This window comes from Salvelinus fontinalis, chromosome 20 (genome assembly GCF_029448725.1).
Source record: "Salvelinus fontinalis isolate EN_2023a chromosome 20, ASM2944872v1, whole genome shotgun sequence".
Taxonomy (NCBI): domain Eukaryota; kingdom Metazoa; phylum Chordata; class Actinopteri; order Salmoniformes; family Salmonidae; genus Salvelinus; species Salvelinus fontinalis.
In genome coordinates, this window is record NC_074684.1 from 21,044,635 (window position 1) to 21,063,200 (window position 18,566).

General features: G+C 46.5%; 1 protein-coding gene across 1 annotated transcript in view; it reads right to left on the bottom strand.

Moving 5' to 3' along the window:
- Positions 1-404: 404 nt before the first annotated feature.
- Positions 405-18,566, bottom strand: part of LOC129817502 (mannosyl-oligosaccharide 1,2-alpha-mannosidase IA-like) — a 182,150-nt gene continuing 163,988 nt past the window's right edge. Inside the window, exons 9-12 of the mRNA XM_055872812.1 lie at positions 15,884-16,103; positions 12,588-12,760; positions 9,718-9,833; positions 405-3,743 (exon numbers count right to left, since the gene is read on the bottom strand). Coding sequence (XP_055728787.1) covers positions 3,611-3,743; positions 9,718-9,833; positions 12,588-12,760; positions 15,884-16,103 — 642 coding nt within the window. The 3' untranslated portion in view covers positions 405-3,610. The remainder of the gene's footprint in view (positions 3,744-9,717; positions 9,834-12,587; positions 12,761-15,883; positions 16,104-18,566) is intronic.

The following is an 18,566-nucleotide window of genomic DNA, read 5'->3' on the forward strand; positions in this document are numbered from 1 at the left end:
AAGCCAACATAGCAATTATTAATTTGTAGACAAACTGCAATTAAAGCCAGACTAAGTCAGTGACACAGATGGAACTATCCAAGCAGATAGTTTTTTTGTGCCAACAAAAGCTATCACTGAAAGGGTTTTGATACTCTTCTGCCACCTAGTGGATAATAGCTATACACACAGTTTCACTTAGAAGTGGTTTGGATCCCAATCATTACAAAATGACAGATAGAAAATGAAGCCAGGTCAGCAGTCAAATCTAAGGTTTTCAAGGAATTCTGAGTGTGTGAGAGTGAGACAGTCCTGAACAGCCTCTGGTAATCACATATTGATCATCAGACACATTTGACCTGGTCATGGAGCACTAATATAATTGATGTCAAGAGGTCATTTCAGAATGAAAACACCAAAAATGCTTGATATTAAAGATTGTTTTATTCACAATAGAATTGTAACAAATATAGTTTATGAAACATTTTGCTGCTCATTAATATCATTTAAGCTCATAAGATTTATATAAATGTAGAATGGCATATTTGCCAGAATGGAATATTTACATTTCAATAACAAACCACACAAAAAAAAAACAGAACAGAACTCCTCACAAAATTAAACTTGCATATAAACCAAAATAAACTATGTGCAATGGAATGATTATCAGCATTATTGTACCGTTTACATTTTTGAGGTTGTTTCACAAAACCATGAACAATATTCACAAATAAAAGGCATTGTAATGTGAGAGATCATCAACACAATATTCAACCACAAAGTCACTTTGAAATGAACAGCACGTCTTCTAGTCTGCATATCTGAAACGAAGATGAAAGGAAATGGTTCATATGTCATGTGTTAGCATTTTACAGCGACTTGAAGTTTCTCAGTATCACTACGAGTAATCTCTGCTGCTCCCTAAAGCTGCAACAGTCAGGAGAACACTTAGGCTCTCAGACAGTGCAGAGATGGTGAATGCAGCAATTTCATATCTACAGTGTATCACAGTGTATAGTGACGCTCTTCCCTGGAACCGGAATGGCTACCGAACTGAACTAGGTGGTAGGGATGTAAGCCTACATAGATATCACAGTTTCCCTCATTAACATTGCTTCCGTCAGTAAGATAAACAGGTATTATTATTATGTCTTAAAGAATGCTATAGAAAGCAGAGTTTGGCTCCAGTAGTGGGCAGATATCAGCATCTCAAACCTCTTGTCTGGTCAATCCTCTAATGTAAGAAAATGACTTCAACCATGATGACGGCCCTTCTTCAAGACCTCTTGATCCTACCCCGTTTATTTCCAAATAAGATGTACTGTATGTGGACATCAGTGCCCCCTGACTGTGAAAGATGTACTGTATGTGGACATCAGTGCCCCCTGACTGTGAAAGATGTACTGTATGTGGACATCAGTGCCCCCTGACTGTGAAAGATGTACTGTATGTGGACATCAGTGCCCCCTGACTGTGAAAGATGTACTGTATGTGGACATCAGTGACCCCTGACTGTGAAAGATGTACTGTATGTGGACATCAGTGCCCCCTGACTGTGAAAGATGTACTGTATGTGGACATCAGTGCCCCCTGACTGTGAAAGATGTACTGTATGTGGACATCAGTGCCCCCTGACTGTGAAAGATGTGCACTACAGAAGAACAGGACCACAAGACATTGTTTCATACAAATCCCCTCCCCTTTAACTTTGCCTTTATGATGAGACAACAGAGCGGTTTGATGGGTCCTGTGGTCACCTGAACATCCATTTCTGAGTGTCCATAAATTTCCATGTTCATAAGTGTGTTGGAGTGTGAACTTCTGAATACGATATGCATGTACAGTGTGACCACTTCGATGTATTTATCATCTTGTCTTTATACAGCATGTATATATGTATGTTCATATGTGAGTAACAGCTTCCTCTGATCGGTACCACCAGAGCCATATATTTTAGAGAGTTGGGCAAACTGTACGAATTTGGAATATTTCTTATTCTAGACATTCCGTTACATATCATTATTTAAATATTCCCTATGTAACATTAATGGGGAACTAACATGGCTGCCATAGAATGTTGAGGTGTCATGTAAATGCCTCATAATGCAGGAACCTCAATGTTCCACCTCTTTAAATAGATTGCTCTGGGTACCACAACACATTGTTTCAGCATTTTGTGCTGTCCAGAAGAAAGGAACAAAAAGAAAATCTCAACAAACAAATTGAGAACAACAAAAGGTCAAATAATCTTCAGTTCACATTTGATGGTACATTCATACGATGCATTCGTTACATATGATTGACTACCAAATTCTTGGTCTGATTCCACACTGTCTCCCCCACACTGTCTCCCTCCCATCTCCCAAATAATCCACCTAAACAACAACACAGGGCCCATTCTCTCCACAGTGCCACCTAGGTGCCTGATCCAAACCTTCCTTCCTATGTACTATGGAATAAATTAACAGCAAAGGAACTATTTTACATCACATGGATTAATGTCTCTACCACCTGTAATAAAGAAACAAAGAAACAAACAAAGCACATGTCAACTTTGTCAATTAAAAAACAAAAGAACATGATGATGGGGGTGGGGTTGGGAAACAAAGTTCTGACAAACAGACTAGGCTGAATGAATTGATGACATGTTGGTAGAAGGAATGAACTCTACTGTCCACACGTTCCATACTTCAGGAGGAAGGGAACAGATAGATGGTCAACATTTCTACTTCTTTAAACAGAGGTTGTTCTCAGTGCAGGTCTTTTCCCATCAAGGTACTTCATCTCCTTTAATACTGTATGTGGACCTGCTACACTCATCTGACTGGACTGGTGTATTACTGGTGTTCAACACTAGATGTCAGTGTGGTAGAGGAGGTGACTAAGCACTCAATCAACAATGCCATCTGAACAATGTGGTACCTACCTACCGGTTTAAATTAAAAACCTTGCCATTTGCCCGAACTGCTTATTTGATAGACCATATTAGACTGAAAGGCACTAGTTAAGATTTGACTATCAAGCAGGTGAGAACCAAGCTCTGGGTCTTTAACAGAAATCCACCTAAATGGTCCATTGTTAAAGTGTGACTAAAATCATACTTACGATAAGAACGACACAAATGTGATATGTTGATTGACATTGATCTATTGTCAGTCACACCCACAAACACATACCCCATATGGTGGAAAGAACGAAAGAAAATAAATGACAAAGCTGTCTTCAAATCAGTATGGCTTTTTTTTGGAGTGACGGCAAATGTTACAGCGCAGAGTGTCCTGTTCTCCTCACAGAGGAGTGTAGATTTACAGCACTGGGAGGGAGGGGAGCATGCAGACTAGCTTTACAAGATGACAAGAGGAGAACTCTTGGATGAGGTGGTTCCTCCCAGTCCCCAGTAGGGGGCAGTCTGCCTCTAGAGAGGCAGGCAGCCGGTCCGGTTCCATCTGGTCTGGTCAGGGACTCCAAAACAGGAGAGTCCAGTCTGCCAGGGAAGCGGCCTGCCTGGGTGAGCTCCACCCATGGTGGGGGAGGAGTAAGAGACAGTTCCGTCCACTGCTCAGAAAGGGAGGGGGTAGAGGAGTTTGGTGGTGGGAGGGGTCAGGTCAGGGGGTGATCCAGGAGGACCACTCTACTCCTGCTGGCTGGGCTTGTCTGTGTCTGTCATCTCCTTCTTAATGACAGGGAGGGGGTGGGCCTCGGTGTTGAACACCCAGTGCTCCAAGGGAAGATGGTCATCATCAGAGAAGAGCAGGTACAGGTATCTGAGAGAGAGAGAGGGAGAGACTCAACTTAGCTCAAACACTAATATGTGATCAACAAAACACCACTTATTTAAACCAACAACCTCAAGTCCTAGTTGAGTTCTAACTGATGCAATCATTAACAACATCTACTAGACGTCTGAGAGTGTCAGAGACGGCGGTGGGCCGAGGGTGGTCTCACTAAGACACGTCCCAAAACCAACTCAGGGAACAACCAGTTCAGGAGGCCTCCCATGCCAATATTTCCCTGCCAAGCTTGGGGAGAGCCAAGCCAACAATGCAAATTAATGAATAAATAAAAATGACAAAAGACTAAACAATTTCTGTTTCCTTTGGCAGAAAACAGCAGCTTGGTCACCGCATGCCAAAAGCTATTGCGCTCGGCATTAAGTTTTTGCGAGTGAACCGGTCGCAAATCAAAAGTTGATTCCAGAACCAACGGTTGGGGGACGAGTGGAGGTGGATCTATACCTTACACGTCCTTAATCAGGTACAGAGGTGACACTCGTTGGAACCGGATTACGCCATTCCCACCCAGAGTCCCCACGGTGACCTTGCGGACACCACTCCATGTTCAGAGAGATTCAAAGACTCAATCATGGACACTCATGACAGTTGTGGCTGCTTCCCGTGATGTATTGTTGTTTCTACCTTCTTGCCTTCGTGCTGTTGTCTATGCCCAATGATGTTTGTACCATGTTTTGTGCTGCTGCCATGTTGTGGTGCTGCCATGTTGTGTTGCTACCATGCTGTGTTGTCATGCGTTGCTACCATGCTATGTTGTTGTTTTAGGTCTCTCTTTATGTAGTGTTGTGGTGTCTCTCTTGTCGTGATGTGTGTTTTGTCCTATATTTATTTTTTTCATCCCAGCCCCCGTCCCGGCAGGAGGCCTTTTGCCTTTTGGTAGACCGTCATTGTAAATAAGAATTTGTTCTTAACTGACTTGCCTAGTTAAATAAAGGATAAATAAAAATAAATAAAGATGGAGAATGAGACAGAGCGAGAGAGAAAGGAGAGGTGGTGACTCCAGATGTTACAGAGGGGGATGATTAACGGCCGTGGGTGGGAGAGAGTCCAGGCACTCCTTCCAACAGTTAAACCAGACCCGACCTACCAGATCAAGAAACAGCTAGGGGGAGGAACATTGAGTCCATCACAGTCAGTGAGCCCCCAGTGTTCTCAGAACTCAAGTGATTACTCAAAACGCAAAGCCCTATTGCACTACACTAGGAATGATGAATAAAACAAAAATAACTCATTAAGTCATAGCATAGCATCCCTCTTTAACAGTATCCCGTGTCCTAATACTGGGAACAAAATGAACATCGGGAGGGCTTTTGGGCCTCTTCATGTTGACAAGTGCTTAGCTTTTGATCTGGGGGAACTTGTTAATTCAGTAGATCATGGCAGCAACAAGCCCACAGCACAGTCCACCACCCTGGGAAGGAACGGGAGGAGACAGCAAAGCAAACAGACAGATATACACTGTTTTCAGAGTCATCATTGCTAATGTGACCTCACTCTGAGAGGAAGGAGGAGGAGCCTGGCTATGAGGCAGAAAGAAATGGAGAGAAGGAGGAGAGAGAGGAGAAAGGAGAGGGGAGACAGGAAGAGAGAGGGTGAGAGAGGGAAAGAGAGGCAGAAAAAAGGTAGTGGAAGAAAGTAGGGAGTGAGGGAGAGCCGGTGCCTAATAGATGGATTTTGCATCAGTAAACAAGGCATTTGGGGAGGCCTGGGATCTGGAGACCCTATTCGCCAAATTGCATCACTTTCCACCACCATTAAATACTACAGACGTTTGAACGGTTCTATTAAGCGGTGGGACTCACACGGCGTTTCATAGCAGCATCAGTCAGAGAGGCAGATTAGCCCAGGGGTTTGACCACAAAAGGAAAATAAACACCAACATCAAAGTGCTGCACAGTTATTAAATGCACAGGAGGTTGAAAACATATTTAACTTTTCTGTTCAGCAAGTCTCCCTCCCTCACTCTAGCGCAACCTTGAACCCATCTTCTTTTCCTCTCTCCCCGGGTCCCCCCTTTCCATCTCTCTCTTCATCTTCCTACCTCTCCTTCCCTTTATTTCTCTCCCTCTCTCCTGCATGCAGCTTGTTGTTATCTCACTGAGTCATGGTGACGTGGCTGTGGCTACCGTACCTAGCCTCGGGGCAGAGCAGAGCCAAGCAGGGGAGGGACACAGAGCAGAGCCAAGACGGGGAGGGACACAGAGCAGAGCCAAGACGGGGAGGGACACAGAGCAGAGCCAAGACGGGGAGGGACACAGAGCAGAGCCAAGCAGGGGAGGGACACAGAGCAGAGCCAAGACGGGGAGGGACACAGAGCAGAGCCAAGCAGGGGAGGGACACAGAGCAGAGCCAAGCAGGGGAGGGACACAGAGCAGAGCCAAGCAGGGGAGGGACACAGAGCAGAGCCAAGCAGGGGAGGGACACAGAGCAGAGCCAAGCAGGGGAGGGACACAGAGCAGAGCGAAGCAGGGGAGGGACACAGAGCAGAGCCAAGACGGGGAGGGACACAGAGCAGAGCGGGGACACAAAGAAGAGGAAGGACACAGAGCCCATGACCTCTCTATAAGCTCACACCAGAGTGCTGTGACAAGGCTCCAACAAGAGGGGAGCAAAACACCACCACTGACCCTCAATAGAAACAAAACACCACTGATCCTCAATAGAAACAAAACAACACCAATGACACTGTACAGAAACCATAGAGTGGGGGGTTGATGCTCTCTCAGACCAGGATTAGACTGTAAAAAAGACAGAGAGCCATCTATACACCATTCTACAGTCCATCTACTCCTCAGGCATTGTGCTCTTATCAATGGTGAAAGTGGAGAGGAGACAGTTTCAGAGAGAAATTGAATTGAATTGAGAGAGAGAGAGACAGACAGAGAGAAATTGAATTAAAAGAGAGAGAGAGAGAGAGAGAGAGACAAACAGACAGACAGACAGACAGACAGACAGAGAAATTGAATTGAAAGAGAGAGAGAGAGAGGGGGGGGGGGTATAAAGGGCTCAGTAAAAGCGCTCTGTCTGCCTGCCTGCCGCCTCCTCTTATCTATCTCTGTGTGTGACTGCTGCTATCTCTGAGAAGACTGCTGAGGTCCCTGTAGTCCACAGCACACTGCCTGCCTGTCTGTCTGTGTGTCTGTCTGAGCCGGCCGTGACAATACAATACACACAGGACGTCAGTAGTTTCTCCTCAGAGGCCCGCAGGCACAGCACAGACAGAGGTGGAGTACTCAGTGGGGGAAGGACATTATTCTACTTCTGATCTGTTTTGAAGTGTTCAAACAAACTGAATGTCAGGAATAGAACATAAAGAGACGTCTGTGATGAAATTCTAGAGCAGATCATAGATGTCATGAAACATCTATGGGTGTCAAACTCATCCACACACGATAAGATGAAGATAACTGTCTGGGAGGAATATTCATGACCCCACCTGTCCCATTATATTTAAGAAAATGGAATACTGTAGTTATTCAGGGCTAGGTTCTGGGGGAGGATGTTGGATCACAAAATCATGCCAACAAACCTGATGTATTTTTATCACATTTATATTTTTATCTAATGGACTAACAATCGCACTTGACTTTTTTCGCCCTCTTACTAGCTCGGACTATGCTGATAACTACTTTATTGAGGAAAACTGTACTTACTTCAAATCAAATCAAAGTTCATTTGTCACATGTGCCAAATACAACAGGTGTAGACCTTACAGTGAAATTCTTATTTACAAGCCCTTAAACAACAATGCAGTTTTAGAAAAATACTTCATGAAAGTATTTACTAAAATAAACTGAAGTAGAAAAGAAAGAAAAAAGAAAATAGAAAAATAACAAATAATTAAAGAGCTGCAGTAAAATAACAGTAACGAGGCTATATACAGAGGTTACCGGTACAGAGTCAATGTGGAGGCTATATACAGAGGTTACTGGTACAGAGTCAATGTGGAGGCTATATACAGGGGTTACTGGTACAGAGTCAATGTGGAGGCTATATACAGGGGTTACTGGTACAGAGTCAATGTGGAGGCTATATACAGGGGTTACTGGTACAGAGTCAATGTGGAGGCTATATACAGGGGTTACTGGTACAGAGTCAATGTGGAGGCTATATACAGAGGTTACTGGTACAGAGTCAATGTGGAGGCTATATACAGGGGGTACCGGTACAGAGTCAATGTGGAGGCTATATACAGGGGGTACCGGTACAGAGTCAATGTGGAGGCTATATACAGGGGGTACCAGTACAGAGTCAATGTGGAGGCTATATACAGGGGGTACCAGTACAGAGTCAATGTGGAGGCTATATACAGGGGGTACCGGTACAGAGTCAATGTGGAGGCTATATACAGGGGGTACCAGTACAGAGTCAATGTGTAGGCTATATACAGGGGGTACCGGTACAGAGTCAATGTGTAGGCTATATACAGGGGGTACCGGTACAGAGTCAATGTGTAGGCTATATACAGGGGGTACCGGTACAGAGTCAATGTGGAGGCTATATACAGGGGGTACCGGTACAGAGTCAATGTGGAGGCTATATACAGGGGGTACCGGTACAGAGTCAATGTGGAGGCTATATACAGGGGGTACCGGTACAGAGTCAATGTGGAGGCTATATACAGGGGGTACCGGTACAGAGTCAATGTGGAGGCTATATACAGGGGGTACCAGTACAGAGTCAATGTGGAGGCTATATAGAGGGGGTACCGGTACAGAGTCAATGTGGAGGCTATATACAGGGTGTTACGGTACAGAGTCAATGTGGAGGCTATATACAGGGGGCACCGGTACAGAGTCAATGTGGAGGCTATATACAGGGGGTACCGGTACAGAGTCAATGTGGAGGCTATATACAGGGTGTTACGGTACAGAGTCAATGTGGAGGCTATATACAGGGGTACCGGTACAGAGTCAATGTGGAGTCTATATACAGGGGTACCGGTACAGAGTCAATGTGGAGGCTATATACAGGGGGTACCGGTACAGAGTCAATGTGGAGGCTATATACAGGGGGTACCGGTACAGAGTCAATGTGGAGGCTATATACAGGGGGTACCGGTACAGAGTCAATGTGGAGGCTATATACAGGGGGTACCGGTACAGAGTCAATGTGGAGGCTATATACAGGGGGTACCGGTACAGAGTCAATGTGGAGGCTATATACAGGGGGTACCGGTACAGAGTCAATGTGGAGGCTATATACAGGGGGGTACCGATACAGAGTCAATGTGGAGGCTATATACAGGGGGTACCGGTACAGAGTCAATGTGGAGGCTATATACAGGGGGTACCGGTACAGAGTCAATGTGGAGGCTATATACAGGGGGTACCGGTACAGAGTCAATGTGGAGGCTATATACAGGGGGTACCAGTACAGAGTCAATGTGAAGGCTATATACAGGGGGTACCGGTACAGAGTCAATGTGGAGGCTATATACAGGGGGTACCGGTACAGAGTCAATGTGGAGGCTATATACAGGGGGTACCGGTACAGAGTCAATGTGGAGGCTATATACAGGGGGTACCGGTACAGAGTCAATGTGCGGGGGTACAGGTTAGTTGAGGTAATTGAGGTAATATGTACATGTAGGTAGAGGTAGTGACTATGCATAGATAATAAACAGAGTAGCAGCAGCTAAAAAATGTGGGTTGGGGGGGAGACGCTGCAAATAGTCCTGGTAGCCATTTGATTAGCTGTTCAGGAGTCTTATGGTTTGGGGATAGAAGCTGTTAAGAAGCCTCTTGGACCTAGACTTGGCACTCCAGTACCGCTGTGATATGTGGTTGTTCCATCCAGCCATCTTAAGATGAATGCACCAACTGTAAGTCACTCTGGATAAGAGAATCTGCTAAATGACTCAAATGTAAAGGCAAGGTGAAAGTTGTAATGCTCGATATCCAGATGCCTCTTGGCAGAATGACAGTGTGTGAGTAGAGGGTCTTACTTGAGTGTCTCGGCCAGGTAGAAGCTCTGCTGGACGTCATCATGGTTGGGGCTGGAGGCGTAGACGTCCCGCACTCCACTGTAGCCCCCCTCCACACGACAGTGCTTCTCCAGAGCCTGAGAGACACAGAGAGAACAGACAGTAGACGGGGGACAAGAACGTGAGAGCGGAGGGAGAAGTGTTGAGCTGACTCTGTTCTTATGTCAGTGTGTTGGAGATGTATGCACGGTGCTAGCTAGTTGCTGAGTAGGCATATTTCAATTCAGTGTGGCTGCTCTGCCTGGGGGTGGGGGGGGAGAGGAGAGGAGGGGAGGCTGCCTTAGGCACAATGACTCAGGGAGAAAACAGGGCTGATGAGGAAGGGGCTGGGGCTGCAGCGTTCACACATCCAGTCTGGCTGAACAAGGTGGAGGTACAATATCTGCAGGCAGGTAGAGAGGCAGGCTGATTTATGGCTAACACAAGGCCCATCATAAGTAATCTCATGTCATTAGTGGATACAATTACACAGCTCTGGGATCTGGGCAATCAACATTGCCACTGTTCTGTTCTGTTGCAGCATGGCAATGATACAGCAGACGGGAGAGAGCGAGAGAGAGAGAGGGAGAGCAAAAGAGAGCACGAGAGATAGAGAGAGAGAAAGAAAGAGTCTCAGAGGTTTTGGAGACTCCTGCACTCAGAACTAGCCATGCGTAGACCTGAATGAGTCTACAGATCACAGTGAAGAGGGGTCTATTGGAATGCAGAGGCCTTTTCACTGTGATTTCAGGGGAAGTCTCTTCTCAGTGGAGGTTAAGAAGGGACAGAGTGACACAAACATGACAGGAAGGACTGTGGTGGGATAGTTATGATGAATGATGGGTACTGTAGTTTAGGCTTGGGTGGTATACCGTGTATCGGGGTATTTGTAAATAGCCACGGGATGATTTTTTAATACCGGACAATTTTCAATACATTTGAAATAACTGCAGTCAACTCGTGCAATGCGTTAGGAGATAAAGCAGATGGCGTTATTACGTAGTTCCCCAGAACAGTTGAGTCAGTCACGTGTTTGTTTGTAAATAGCACAACGGGAGAAAGCGGGGGCAGGTGAGTCCAGCTGTGTATTGTTTTAAATTGAAAGTCCACAGTGTTTTTTTGCTTCAATAGAGTGATCAAGGACGTGCAACTATAGTTTCCCTTCACAGGAAATACATTAGAGCAACACATTCGATATAAAATAACTTCATTTTCATCAGATGACAATAGAAGCGCCACACTATTTGCCTGGCAGAAACACAAGAAAATAAGCTTACAATGAAAAAGCAAGGTCATTTTAGAAAAAACGATGCATGGACATCGTATTTCAACTGTTCAGGCCAGAAAGAATGTAGCCAGCTACATTTCCTAATGGTTTGCTTAAGTTAATCTTGCATTTTAACAAAGAAAAATAGTCTGGCTACACTGAGAGAAGTAGTGGAGAAAAGAAGCTCCACATCAGTGGGAATGCTGTCTGCTGATAAAACGCCCGTTCGTGAATTCTTATCCGAGTTCAGAAGTGCAACTGAAGCACAAAATGAGTCTGAAACGGAACAGAAATGACAAGAAGCCTTTTAGATCTGTGTTTACAAAACGCAGCAAAATATTTCTTATACGTTTTATATTGTTTTGTGTGTAAACACAAAGCCTAGTTTAACTTGCTATCTAAGTAAGTGCCTCAATTAATAAGACGATGGGGCGTCATATTGTCTTAGCTTTCTGACATGTTTGAGAAGTCAAAGCCTTTTGGATGAGTTCCTCTGTCCAGTGTCTGTTCTTTTGCCCATCTTGATATTTTATTTTTATTGGCCAGTCTGAGATATGGCTTTTTCTTTGCAACTCTGCCTAGAAGGCCAGCATCCCGGAGTCGCCTCTTCACTGTTGATGTTGAGACTGGTGTTTGGGGCTACTATTTAATGAAGCTGCCAGTTGAGGACTTGTGAGGTGTCTGCTTCTCAAACTAGACACTCTAATGTACTTGTCCTCTTGCTCAGTTGTGCACCGGGGCCTCCCACTCCTCTTTTTACTCTGGTTAGAGACATTTTGCGCTGTTCTCTGAAGGGAGTAGTACACAGCGTTGTACGAGATTTTCAGTCCTTGGCAATTTCTCGCATGGAATAGCCTTCATTTCTCAGATCAAGAATAGACTGACGAGTTTCAGAAGAAAGTCCTTTGTTTCTGGCCATTTTGAGCCTGTAATCAAACCCACAAATGCTGATGCTCCAGATACTCAACTAGTCTACAGAAGGCCAGTTTTATTGCTTCTGTAATCAGAACAACAGTTTTCAGCTGTGCTAACATAATTGCAAAAGGGTTTTCTAATTATCAATTAGCCTTTTAAAATGATAAACTTGGATTAGCTAACACAACGTGCCATTGGAACACAGGAGTGACGATTGCTGATAATGGGCCTACGTACACCTATGTAGATATTCCATAAAAAAAGCTGCCGTTTCCAGGTACAATAGTCATTTACAACATTAACAATGTCTACACTGTATTTCTGATCAATTTGATGTTATTTTAATGGACAAAAAAAGTGATTTTCTTTCAAAAACAAGGACATTTCTAAGTGACCCCAAACTTTTAAACGGTAGTGTATAACTTTATGATCTGGATTGAATATCTTTGCAATTCGTTTATTTTCGTTTGCATATTTAGCTAGAAGCCGCTATGCAAATTCACTATTACCTGTGCAAATTTTGTTAGCATTTTGGTAATAGACGGCCAACAGGCTTTTTTTGGCGACCACTTGTGTACTAAGTCGGTAATACAGTAAATCCCGAGGTGAGAGAAGGACGGTATGACGATATGAAAATCTGGATACTGCCCAACCCTACTGTAGTTCTCACCTGCACGGCCTCCCAGCCCCACTCCCTGTACTTAGGGTCGTGGGTGAACCTCCACATGTACATGTAGGTCTCGATGACCTCTGGCCTCAGGATGAAGTACTTCTCGTTCTGCCGCGTGGCGATGGCCTCCACGCCTCCGTCAAACCTGAACGCCTCCGGGCCCAGCTTCAGGGCTATGACACGGGAACAAAGGAAGAAGACAACATGTCAACATAAAACTCAGCTCTAGGGGAAAATAAAGGACACAGAATGTCAAGAGAACCAAAAAAAACTCAACCTCAGTTCCTGGATGGAGCATGAACCCATGACATCATTTCACAGCCAAGAGACCAGATTATGAGAAAAGCAAAGTTCAAAGGTAAAGGGAGTTTGCCACGTGATTATGTGACAATTAACAGGGTTTAGGCCTATTGTTATTTCCTGTAATCCTTGTTTGATGAGAACTAGCACCTATGCACACAGCAGGCAGTGACTCAGCGGGGGGTAGGGGGAGAGGATGGAGGTGGGTTGGAGGTCAAATGGGGGAACAGGGGTGCTGTGGAGTTAGGCAGGGCCAGGGGATTACGCTGCTTCATAGAACCGTATTTTAATCTATTCTAGTGATGTACTCAGCCAGTTCTGTTGATAGAAAATTGATAGATAGTGATGGAGGAAAAAAATTGATAGTTGCATATCGGCATATAATCTTTTACGATATAGCGCATCGTTTTGACAATATTGCAATATTATTTTTGCACTAGTTTGTGTACCTGCACCAAAACCCCCAGTATTTTCCCTTCATAGCTTGTTCTCCATCTTCTTTTGAAATAAGGAGCCAATTCATTTTCAGAACTTAAATTTATATGACTGATCAAAATTAATTTTATCATAGCTCTCTCTTGTCCTTCTGCACCAAACACATGGTGAGCAATATACACTGCTCAAAAAAATAAAGGGAACACTTAAACAACACAATGTAACTCCAAGTCAATCACACTTCTGTGAAATCAAACTGTCCACTTAGGAAGCAACACTGATTGACAATACATTTCACATGCTATTGTGCAAATGGAATAGACAAAAGGTGGAAATTATAGGCAATTAGCAAGACACCCCCCAAAACAGGAGTGATTCTGCAGGTGGTGACCACAGACCACTTCTCAGTTCCTATGCTTCCTGGCTGATGTTTTGGTCACTTTTGAATGCTGGCGGTGCTCTCACTCAAGTGGTAGCATGAGACGGAGTCTACAACCCACACAAGTGGCTCAGGTAGTGCAGTTCATCCAGGATGACACATCAATGCGAACTGTGGCAAAAAGGTTTGCTGTGTCTGTCAGCGTAGTGTCCAGAGCATGCAGGCGCTACCAGGAGACAGGCCAGTACATCAGGAGACGTGGAGGAGGCCGTAGGAGGGCAACAACCCAGCAGCAGGACCGCTACCTCCGCCTTAGTGCAAGGAGGTGCACTGCCAGAGCCCTGCAAAATGACCTCCAGCAGGCCACAAATGTGCATGTGTCTGCTCAAACGGTCAGAAACAGACTCCATGAGGGTGGTATGAGGGCCCGACGTCCACAGGTGGGGGTTGTGCTTACAGCCCAACACCGTGCAGGACGTTTCGCATTTGCCAGAGAACACCAAGATTGGAAAATTCGCCACTGGCGCCCTGTGCTCTTCACAGATGAAAGCAGGTTCACACTGAGCACATGAGCACATGTGACAGACGTGACAGAGTCTGGAGACGCCGTGGAGAACGTTCTGCTGCCTGCAACATCCTCCAGCATGACCGGTTTGGCGATGGGTCAATCATGGTGTGGGGTGGCATTTCTTTGTGGGGCCGCACAGCCCTCCATGTGCTCGCCAGAGGTAGCCTGACTGCCATTAGGTACCGAGATGAGATCCTCAGACCCCTTGTGAGACCATATGCTGACACATGCACATTTGTGGCGTGCTGGAGGTCATTTTGCAGGGCTCTGGCAGTGCACCTCCTTGCACTAAGGCGGAGGTACCGGTCCTGCTGCTGGGTTGTTGCCCTCCTACGGCCTCCTCCACGTCTCCTGATGTACTGGCCTGTCTCCTGGTAGCGCCTGCATGCTCTGGACCATACGCTGACAGACACAGCAAACCTTTTTGCCACAGTTCGCATTGATGTGCCATCCTGGATGAACTGCACTACCTGAGCCACTTGTGTGGGTTGTAGACTCCGTCTCATGCTACCACTAGAGTGAGAGCACCGCCAGCATTCAAAAGTGACCAAAACATCAGCCAGGAAGCATAGGAACTGAGAAGTGGTCTGTGGTCACCACCTGCAGAATCACTCCTGTTTTGGGGGGTGTCTTGCTAATTGCCTATAATTTCCACCTTTTGTCTATTCCATTTGCACAACAGCATGTGAAATTTATTGTCAATAAGTGTTGCTTCCTAAGTGGACAGTTTGATTTCACAGAAGTGTGATTGACTTGGAGTTACATTGTGTTGTTTAAGTGTTCCTTTTATTTTTTTGAGCAGTGTATTTGGAACATCGAATCACAATACATATAGTATTGGTACGTAAGTATCGTGATAATATTGTATTGTGAGGTCCCTGGCAATCCCAGCCCTAATAGATTTCCTGATGGTCAATCCGGACCAGAGGAAGTGAGAGAGGAGACCCTCTAACTCAGACTAACCTGGCTGACACTATGCTCTGTCTACCCAGCAGCCCTTCTGGCCTCAGAGAAAACCAGGCTCAACGGCTCCTGAAGAGGAGTGTGTCTGTGTGCGTGCGTGGTGCGTGAGTGAGTGAGTGAGTGAGTGAGTGAGTGAGTGAATGAGTGAGTGAGTGAGTGAGTGAGTGAGAGAGAGAGACAGTGAGTGTCCTGTTGTTGACTCCCACACCTCCTTTTGTCTAGGCTTCAGAACTAATACGGTCTCACCTGGGAGGGAGAGAGTTTTAGACTAAAAAAAAGGTAAGGCTTTAGAGAGTAATGCCAGGTACTATGATCTTGCAGAGCGGAGCTACAGTATTAGTATATGACTGACACAATATCTAAAGGAGGTATATGAAATAGAGAGACACTTTACAGAGACGGGGTAAGCAACTCTGGATCTGAAGGGCTGCAGTGTGTACAGGATTTTGTTCCAGCCAAGCATTAACTCACCTGATTCAACTAATCACAGCCTAATCTGAAGATTAGCTGGAATAGTTGAATCAGGTGTCTTCAAGCAGAATACAAACAAAAGCCTGTACACACTTGGACCCCGTTGCCTACCAGTGCTGTGTAGAGGGAGACACGGAGACTGATGTTCCCCAGACGACGGGGTCAGTCAGTAAGACTCACTGGTGCGGGCGTAGGACTCGTGGCAGGTGCGGGCAATCTCTGAGGCCTGCTCCATCTGGTGACCCGTCTTGTCCTCGGGCGCTCCGTCCGCCCCCAGGGCGATCATGCCCCCGGCGAAGCACGTCAGGTGACCCATCTTGTGCTCCAGCAGCCCGCCCTTCCACTCAGCGATGTACATCAGGCCACCGCTGGACTTTCTCATCAAACTGGTCTCAATGGCCTGGAAGACAATGACAAGAACGGAAGACAGATGAGCACTCTATCCACTCGCAGTCCCAGACAAGAGCCATTCCCCTGCAAATGGAGTAGACCCTTCCGGAACATGAATAACTACTGCCCAAATAGCATTGTTAAGCTTGATGAAGCTGCTGTTGCAGGAAAACTAGGGGTCCGAGCTGGTCACCAGCCACTGTTATCTATTTTCTGGGGCGGCGTGGACTCAAAGTTCCTATTTGTCCCTGACATTTACACATACACACAAGGGCCACTTTACCCAGAGATATCCTCAAATGGCAGGCGTGTCCCACCCACAGTGAGACATGACACCAGGAGGTGCCATTCAGAACAACGGGTGGCCCCTCTCTCCCACTAGCCACACAGCAGGTGTCCAATACGGTACCATCCCATGACTGACAGACAAAACAAAGTTATTACAGAAATAAATGGGCCATTATTGATGTAGAGAAAGATATAAAACTACCTTTCAACATAGGGAATAAATAACCGCAGCTAAGACGAGTCGACGGCATGCTGAAACGCACACTATTACAGGTGCATTCTCTGATACGCCTAATTGATCATCGCTTCATTTGGCATATTTCTTTTCATATTCATTGGGTTTGCTTTTCTCCTGCTGGGGGAAGACCTAAGAAAACAAAATATGGCAACTCTCCTGAGAGTAATGACATTTTTAAAAGATGATTCAGATCTGTGCTTTTGCAGTGACATCATGTAAATGGGCCGTGTTTAGGCGGCTGGGCATTATACGCCACGATCCGCCTCAGAAAACCAGCTGATTAATATTCCCCTAAGCTGGCTATTTCATTTCCTTTGGTCTCTTTAAAGGCAGCCTATATTCTGTTTAGCAACAGCGAGCCTGACAGACAAATAGACCTGGGCTGGGCCAGTACAGGAGCAGATAGACAGAGGCAGACAGCAGCACATCTTGTTCAGCGTCTCTTCTCATTGGGGGGGGGGGGACAAAGAGACAGAGACAGAGAGAGAGAGAGAATGTAGGCCAGGCCGGCACTGAGGCGAGGATGCCAAGGAGCCATTAATAAGAGAACAGCGTCTGTCCTAACCGCCTGCCTCACAGTCTGCCTGACCCAAATAGAGGATGGCATGGCGTGGCCATGGGGACCCTCTCGCTGTGGGTGACCTGCTTGTGGTGATGGCAGGCGGACGGACGGGCGGGCGGGTAGATAGGCAGGTGTGGTGGGGAAACAAGGCTGTCTGGGAGGGGACTTGAGGAGGGAGGGTAATATCCTGGAGTAGTCTGGGTCCTTGTGGACCTCTGCACAGAGAGAAACATCTTTATCTCCCACAGGACAGGCTGCTTGGCTCTAATGAAACAGAGAATTGAGCTAGCAGCAGTCAGAGCCCATTCCACTAGACAGAGCTCTGAGTCTGGCTGCCCCCCCATCCACTGACAGCCTCCTACTTGAACCATCTCCTGTGGAGTGCAGTTTGTACTACACTCAGAAATAGACAACTCCTACCTGGCGTAGCATGCTTCAAATTCAGACTCCAACCCATACTTTTATTGATTTCTGACTCTGACTGTTCACAGTAATGGAAGAAATGTAACTGTTGTTGACACACAGACAAAAGCTTTCAATCGAGGTCGAAAGAGCCTTTTGACAAGGTATAGTCAGCGCTTCAGATAGTGCTGGTACTGTAGCCATTAATCTCAGTAAGACAGGAGAAAAGCTGAGGAGAGAAGACAAGAGGAGAGGAGCGGAGGGGGAGTAGAAAGGAGAGGGGAGATGAGCGGAGGGGGAGTAGAAAGGAGAGGGGAGAGGAGCGGAGGGGGAGTAGAAAGGAGAGGGGAGAGGAGCGGAGGGGGAGTAGAAAGGAGAGGGGAGAGGAGCGGAGGGGGAGTAGAAAGGAGAGGGGAGAGGAGCGGAGGGGGAGTAGAAAGGAGAGGGGAGAGGAGCGGAGGGGGAGTAGAAAGGAGAGGGGAGAGGAGCGGAGGGGGAGTAGAAAGGAGAGGGGAGAGGAGCGGAGGGGGAGTAGAAAGGAGAGAGGAGAGGAGCGGAGGGGGAGTAGAAAGGAGCGGAGGGGGAATAGAAAGGAGAGGGGAGAGGAGCGGAGGGGGAGTAGAAAGGAGAGGGGAGAGGAGCGGAGGGGGAGTAGAAAGGAGAGGGGAGAGGAGTGGAGGGGGAGTAGAAAGGAGAGGGGAGAGGAGTGGAGGGGGAGAGGAGCGGAGGGGGAGTAGAAAGGAGAGGGGAGAGGAGTGGAGGGGGAGTAGAAAGGAGAGGGGAGAGGAGTGGAGGGGGAGTAGAAAGGAGAGGGGAGAGGAGTGGAGGGGGAGAGGAGCGGAGGGGGAGTAGAAAGGAGAGGGGAGAGGAGTGGAGGGGGAGTAGAAAGGAGAGGGGAAAGGAGTGGAGGGGGAGTAGAAAGGAGAGGGGAGAGGAGTGGAGGGGGGGTAGAAAGGAGAGGGGAGAGGAGTGGAGGGGGGGTA